This window comes from Trachemys scripta, chromosome 1, assembly GCF_013100865.1.
Source record: "Trachemys scripta elegans isolate TJP31775 chromosome 1, CAS_Tse_1.0, whole genome shotgun sequence".
In the NCBI taxonomy this organism is placed as follows: Eukaryota; Metazoa; Chordata; order Testudines; family Emydidae; genus Trachemys; species Trachemys scripta.
In genome coordinates, this window is record NC_048298.1 from 293,646,136 (window position 1) to 293,654,132 (window position 7,997).

At 43.3% G+C, this 7,997-nt stretch overlaps 1 protein-coding gene across 4 annotated transcripts in view; it reads right to left on the bottom strand.

Moving 5' to 3' along the window:
- FREM2 (FRAS1 related extracellular matrix 2) overlaps positions 1-7,997 on the bottom strand; it is a 198,539-nt gene that overhangs the window by 57,114 nt on the left and 133,428 nt on the right. For all 4 annotated transcript variants that reach the window (XR_004644122.1, XM_034758572.1, XM_034758573.1 and 1 more), the window contains exons 7-9: positions 3,779-3,928; positions 1,075-1,284; positions 225-422 (exon numbers count right to left, since the gene is read on the bottom strand). Coding sequence is in view for 3 of the 4 variants with exons in the window: in XM_034758572.1 (XP_034614463.1) it covers positions 225-422; positions 1,075-1,284; positions 3,779-3,928 (558 nt within the window). In the remaining variant the exon portion in view is untranslated. The remainder of the gene's footprint in view (positions 1-224; positions 423-1,074; positions 1,285-3,778; positions 3,929-7,997) is intronic.

Here is a 7,997-nt window from a genome sequence, read left to right on the forward strand (position 1 = left end):
TCCCTTGTGTCTCTATAAATGATCCCCCTCTAGTCCAGGATTAAGGCAGGATGGTGTGAGGAATAGTGTGCTGCTGCTGCCCATGCTCTACCTATTCTGTGGAGAGAGAGTTTTGTTCCCCCAAACAGTCTGTATGGCACTTGCTATGAGAAAAAAACTCACATGATTTAAAGCAAAACCAACTCTGAACGAAGAAAGGATTCTAACAAAGAACTGTAGCTTACCAGGAAGGAAAGTGATGATGGAATCGTCAGTGTTAGGACGTTCTTCGAAGTCCATCATTACCTGGGCTGAACCCTGCCGACTATAACAGCGCACTGTAGATGTGTAGCGGATATCCCCGCTCCTATATATCATGGCAGAAATCTGTCCATAATTTTCATTGCCAATGTACATAGGTTCTTTAAACTGCATCTTAGGCACTAGACAGACACATACAAAAGAAGGAATAAAATATCCAAAATGATCAATTCCTAGAGCCACTGCTTTTAACATGCGGGTGTTATGTGCCATGTTATATATGATTATGATGTGGCAGACTTCTCACCAGGTAGCAACTGATTTATTTAGTACATTTCCCACAATTCAAAGAGTGAAATCCTGGCCCGATTGATGTCAATGGAAAAATGTCCACAGACTTCAGTGGGTCCAGGATTTCACCACAATTGCTTTACAGAACTACAAGCTATGGACCTGATTTTGATCTCAAACTGGTATAAATCAGGAATATTACCATTTATGTCTATAAAATTAGAACTAGCAAATGTAAAACTAGTATAAATGTATTTATCTTCAGGCCTTATGTACATTTTCTACATTCCCCATGGTTTTAGGAAAATAAGTGAAAAATGATAGCCAGCTAAGAGTACATGTAGGTAAGTGCCCAGACATTTTATAATGACCACAAGGGGTCAGGAGCCCGATTTTACACCTCATCCAAAAGATCACAACTTCAGCAATGTAGTGTTTCCAAACACCATGCCTGAACATTGGTTCCATATAGATTCAGAAGGAAGAATACTATCTATCATTGCAAGCATAATTTTTCTTCCTGTGAAAATAATTAATACTTACAATCAGAGACTGAGTCATTGATGAAGATGGTGGCTTTGCTTGGTTCTCCAAGGATAGCATTCATGGGCATTCGCAGCACAAGCTCAAACTTCTCAATTCCTTCTAATACTGGCTGTCCAAGGTCATCCAGAATGATCACACGGAAAGTCTGCATGTTGACTCCAGGGGCAAAATCCAAATTACGACTGATGCCTACATAATCTACCCCAGCTACACAAAGAAACAACAGAAAATGGAATACATTGATGGAACTGTTTTTCACAGCATTTAGTTAAAGAAAATAAGGGATCTAATGTCAGGAAGTTGATGACAGTAACTCATAAAAATGTAATTATCTCTTTCTTTTATTATCAAGAAGTACTTTTTACTTTATCATTTAAAACTCTCTAGAACTTTTGTGGTCATTCAAAGCAAAAAGCTTCTTACCTAGAAGGGATTTGGAGCAGGCCTGATGCTAACCTCACTTATCCTGTTGAAAATCAGGAATAACACCATTTAAGTGAATGGAGCTATATTGATGTAAAACCTTTGTAAGTGAGATACAAACTATAGTTTGGGACCAACCAGAGTGTTCTGGGAGAAATCCCAGAAATGAAGGAGATTCCTTGGAATAAGGATTTAATATTATGCCTATAATTTTAGGGGACAGTGCAGCAAATTATGTGACTAATGTAAAAAGGGAAAACAGAGCAACCAAGAGGCTGATTAAGAGGAATTACACTACTGATATCCAGATGAGATATATAACAAGAATGAAACTTAAGTGTAGGGAAGAGGGAAGGCAAACAGATTTTGGACCCTGCTGGCCAGTGGCTAATGAAAGTCCAAGAGAAAGACAAGACGAGTCAAATTACATCCAGACTATGTCAGGTGGGGCCTGGCACACTTCGGTGTCAAAGACAAGAAAACCCAGTTCACTCTAGGAATAAAAAACAAAACAAAACAAAACTAGAGAGAAGTGAATGAGACAGAATGTTGAGTTATACCAGGACATGGTGTCTGGGTTCCAGGGTATTAAAGGTACCTAAGTCTGAGGTGAAAGAGTGGACTTTTGTGCATTTGCCGTGATATCACAGTACAATCTGTTTTACTCCAATAAACTCTTAAATAAAGAGATGAAAAGCCCTTACACATATTGCTGAAGGAAACAAAAATAACCCCCCCTCTCCCACACCTATTTAACAGTTATCCAGTGAGTGAAGACCAAAAACATGGTCCTATAATGCTGTTATGCTTTTCTGGAACAAAAATGCATTCAATATTTAGGGTGAGGTAAACCCAACAGATCAAGTGAAATAATAGTTAAGAAATGAAGTAAATGGACATTCTTTTTAGACATCTTAATAATCTAATTTTCCAAGAGAAAGCACAAAAATGTGGAAAGGCATACTAATGCTAAACCCAGACTCTATGTCTTCCTGTCATGGACATCATAACAAGAAGGCTTATGACAACTAAGAGTATTTTAAAATTATATCAGTAACTAAGCACTAACGTCCATTCATACTCAATGTAACCATCTAGGAAAAATATTTGGATTCTTCATGACTTCTCCACATCAAAAGAACGCTTTAGCATAAAATGCCATGTGTTAGAAACACACTGAGTACAGTACGTCTCCAGCTCCAGATACCAATTTAGAGCTTGATCCTTTCGGCATGTGGATGAAGGCTCTGAGGGTATGTCGGCACGTAGAGCTGGGGGTACGACTCCCAGCTCACATAGACATACTCACACTAACTCTCCTGGAGCTGGCACACTAAAAACATTTGTGAGCTGGGGTAGCATAGGCAGTGGGTGAGCAGCGGCATGGGCTAGTTGTGCTGAGTACCTACCTACCTACCTGGACCCCATGGGTACGTACTTGGGGCAACTAGCCCGTGGTGCCACTCACAGCTGCCTGTGCTGCTGCACCTGCACGACTATTTTTTGTCCACTAACTCTCCTCAAATTAGCACATGAGTGTGTCTGTGTGAGCTGGGAATCATTCCTCTAGCTCCAAGGGTAGACACAGACTAAATATAATAAGCTGAGGGCAGCAAGAACTGCAGGCTGGTGGGCTGGCAAGAACTCTGTGCCTAGCATGTATTGGGAGGCAATGAGCAACTGACCATGAGAGATAATAGTTTGTGGGAACCACTGGAAGGCTGAATTTGCCCTTGCTTCCATTTCCTTCTAAGGGCTGCTCTTAAACACATTTGAATAAGCCCTTACTTCAGCTTAGCAGTAGGAATAGCTGTGATATCTAAAAATGGGCTGTATGCATCTCAAATAGATCATGTGAAGTGCTGAGCAACTTAAACGTTTAATTAAATTCATGGTAGCTGAGGGCAGCCAGCACCTTCCAGGATAAAGCCCATGATTTCCATTCATTTGTTTTCATTTCAACACCTGTCCATGCCCTTTCTCTGTTCCTTATCATGCTCACTTTTCCTCTTACTTACTATCATGCAGTTCAGTGTGGGCACAGATGTCGCCTCATACTTCTGAACATCACACACATGCATTTCTTCACACTATGGAGAAGCCTCTGTCCGAAGGTTCAGAGCAAACACCAAGTGTGGCATGCCTAGCCTTGAGGCTCTCTGAGCCACTTCTGGGGCTAAACCAGAAGCATTCAGGATTGAATCCACGCTGGATGTACCAGTGCTCCATGTTAAGACATATTAAGGAAAAATGACACTAGAGCAAAATGATCACTCACCCTCTGCAGTTATTGGCTCAGTTTTGCGAGACCTTACTGTAACAGTGGCAGCTTTGGACAAATCAGTTCCAGTTCTCCAGACACGCACCTCAACAAAGCCAGCACTCTCATCAACATAGTATTCGACATCTCCAAAGTAGAAGGCTGGTTCTGGTAAAAAGGTTAAAGTAATTTAAAATCATTAAAGTTTGCTTTTTACCGGAGAACCTACTTTTAAGCATATATAAACAAATTAAAAATATATACAAGAGGAAGGATGGTCCAGTGGTTAAGGGCAAGGACTCGGCAGTCTAGAGTTCAATTCCCTGTTCCACCTCTGTGATGTTGAAAAGTCTCTGTCCCTCAGGTCTCTGTAAAATGGGGGTGACAGCATTTCCCTACTTCAAAGGGGGGTTGTGAGGATGAATACATTAATGATTATAAGGTGCTCAGACAAATGTTAATGTAAGTATGGCAGACAGAAACTTTGGGATAGGATTAGTCTCAGGATTAAAGTTAAGCACCATCTTAAGTGTTTTGCTGAATTGGGCCTTAGGAAACGGTTACCTGATCTTCCAGGCTAAAGTGAGAATCCATTTAAAAATGCAGTATTGTTTCAGCCCACCCAAATTACAAAGAGTACATACACATTTTATTTATTTTTACAGTAACTCCTTTTGGTGCAGAATTCCCTCAGGAGTAAACTCCCTACATACCTTCTTGATTTGGGTCTGTCCAAACCCACTGTAGGAGGACAGTACCTGCCTTGAAAAGTTTAGAAGCTAATTTAAAACCAGATGCAGTATTGTGTATAAAAAAAAGCAGGAAGGAGCACAAGGGATACAGAAATGACACACGTATGATTAGAAATTATTGAAACCTACATCTTACTATCCTGCATACAATTCCCTACCCTGAGGTAGGGAACAAAAGAATGAAACCTCACTGAACCATCAGTAGGAGAGCAGCTCTCTTTTTTCAGCAAGCATAATAAAGCATTTTTTAAAACCTATACAAGGGGTTCCTGGTATAGTTTACATTAATGCAAAATTACAATGTGTTTATTTGTTTACATACTTTGGGCCAACAGGTGATAAATCTGCACATCACATCTCACTCCCTTCCTGCACTTTCAACTCTAGGTACCAGTGTGTAGGAGTGTGTGTGTGTGTACAGATTAACGTGGTTTAACCTTATTCCTTGCTGGACCTTGTGCACTAGCCAATACATTCCTTGCATTTCTCACTTCAATGGAAGCAGACAAAGGTGAAGATAGATACTGAGACCTTAAACAGGGTTTCAATGCAGAAATCTGTTATCCAGACCAGATCGGAACACGTTGCAGCTTTGTGAACTGTTTTGTGAAAGGTTGTCCCACTAAGTATGGGGACAAAACCCTCAATCTGATTTCCCACAAGTAACATTTAGACTGAAATCAAGCTTATTTCCCATTCCGAACCATGTGAGTACTGTCCTTATTTTAACATTTTAAACCCCTCAGATTATACGAAAGAACAGCAAAAAATGGAGCAGGGGGCAAGTTATCCCATTTAATAATGATATATTTATCTGCATTTTTCCTCTTTTTTCAGCAAACAAATTAACAAGCATAAATGCTTTGCACCTAAATACATGGTACTGCTAAGGGCTGGGAGCCCTACAGCTATCTCTAAGGAGAGAATCTGGTGTCCAGAGTCAGCACTGCCAGTGATTTTGTGACCATGGGCAAATAACTTTATCTCTGTGCATTGGTTTCAGGATAATACTCCTTACCTTCCACAGCAGTTAGGATATGTAAAGTGCTATACAAATACTTTTTAGTGTATTATTAACATTAGAGGCTTTCATAGTAAAAGCCTCATTACATTAATTTTTCATGATTTGCCTAGTGGAATTATTTCAGAATAGCAAGGCTCCAGTATACTAAATCTGCTGCAAAATATTACGGCAGTACATGACCACTAGGATTTAACGAACATCTAAAGAAGAATTAATGGCTCCATGTTCTAAATATGGTGCTGTGCTATCCCATACAGGACATTTAACATCAAACCCTGAATTTAGTTTTCAACTCCCTGAGAGCAAAGAACAGCACAAAGCTTATTCATAGGGAAAAATCCATTGTGTCATTAAGGAATTCTCAGTGTGTGATTCGAAGTCACATTAATTTATGTCCTCCTAGCTGGAGGAGAATTGTGGCAACATGTGATGTGTGTACAAGGAGGTCTGAGGTTACATGAAGGGGAAAAAAACTAAGCCTCTAATGGCAGGCAGGCAGGTGAAAGCCAGACCCATTAAATTTCATGACCTAATCAAGTTTTTCCCAGCTGGTATATATGTTGGAAAAATCTATGACTGCTCCTACAATGTGCTGTGTATACTGGAGCATAAGAACATGAGTGACTGTCAATATGAAAGAATCATTGGGCAAGAGAGAGAGAGAGGGAACAGGCAAACAAGCATGAGAATGACTCTGTTGCCTGGGGGTTAGAGCTACAGCAGTGGTTGGGATGTGTGAGACACACGACCCAGTTCGCCTGCTCCAATGATTTTTTTTTAAATGATCTATGCACAGTGGAACAGCTTCAACAGGAGAGACTGAGGGAGCCCCACATCATAATATCCCACAGCCCAGTGGCTAAGGAGTTCACCTGAGAGGTGTTGTTCCCTGTTCAAATCCCTTCTCCCCCTTAGGAGGAAGGAGGACTTGAAGCAGAGGTCGCCCACATCCCAGGTGAATATCCTAACCCCTGGGCTACAAGTAGTATAAGCTCGCTGCAGGGGCCTGATCCAGCAGGCGCACACTGAGTATGCTTACCGGATTGGGCCCTGCAGGCGAGTTAGGTTAGCGAATCACCTTGGGCTTAGGCTCCACTGCCTGGTGTGGCGCTGCAGTGCACATGTGCAGAAACACAGATGTTGAGGTAGGGTGACCAGATGTCCCAATTTTATAGGGACAGTCCCGATTTTTGGGTCTTTTTCTTATGTAGGCTCCTATTACCCCCCACCCCCGTCCCGATTTTTCACATTTGCTGTCTGGTCACCCTATGTTGAGGGAACTTCTACTGCAAAAATATAGGTGCCCACCGGGTGCCGTGGCTGTTGAGCAGGGGCCTGATTCTGGGATTTAGGTGCCTTTTGTGAATCTAGCCCTTAGTGTCTTTCACAACAACAGCAGAGGACACTGTGCCACTAACAATAACAAAATTATCATTAGGAACTGTTCAAAACCACAGTAAACACGGAGAGCCACTTTCATCTGTGGTGTGACTCCACTTTCTAACAAGGAGACACACCTAGGATAAACCACAATTTTCTGATTAACCCAGGGGCTTTCTCTTCCCCCCGCCCCGCAGTTTTCAGATTCAGTTCAGGTTAAACTATCTCCCATCCCCCACTGATTTTTCAGAACTGCCAGTGAACCAAAAAATCAGTTATTTGCTCAACTCTAGTTAGTAGAGTCAGAACGCGGGCATTTCTAGCAACACGTCCTCAAGCTGATTAGAGGAGCATTTCCGGACAAGATACTGGAAACACCAGTTTTGTCAACCTGGGTGCCTGCCCAGTTACAGCTACAGCACTGCTGAAAAACAGGCCCTAAATTTGCTACTGCAGCCACAGGCCCACAGAGCACCACATTAGTGCAGTAAGTTAGCTAGCCTCATATTCGGAAATGATTTTCACACATTTTGAGCCACATATTTGTAATTAGGGTTACCATACTTAACAAATAAAAAAAGAGGACCCTCCACGGGGTCCTGGCCCCGCCCATTTCCCACCTCCAGCCCCGCCCCAAGTCCGCCCTTCCACGCCCTAACTCCGCCCCCTCTTCCCTCCCACTCCCAGCCACGCGGAAAGGACTGCCCCAGCGCTACCGGCTTCACGGTTTGCCGGGCAGCCCCCACACCCTGCGCCCCCGGCCGGCGCTTCCCCAGCGCAGCTGGAGCCTGGGAGGGGAAGCGCCCAGCCGGGGGCGCAGGGTCTGGAGGCTGCCCGGCAAACCGTGAAGCTGGTAGCGCTTGGGCTTCGGGCAGCCCCCTTGCCTCCGGACCCTGCGCCCCCAGCCGGGCACTTCCCCTCCCGGGCTCCGGCGGTGCAGGGTCCGGAGGCATGGGGGCTGCCCAAAGCCGGTAGCGCTCGGGCAGCCCGGCTCTTAAACAGAGCCGAAGAGTTGGGGAGGAGCAGAGCAGCCGCGGCTGGAGGCTCTGCTCCTCCCCTGACTCTTCGGCTCTGTTTAAGA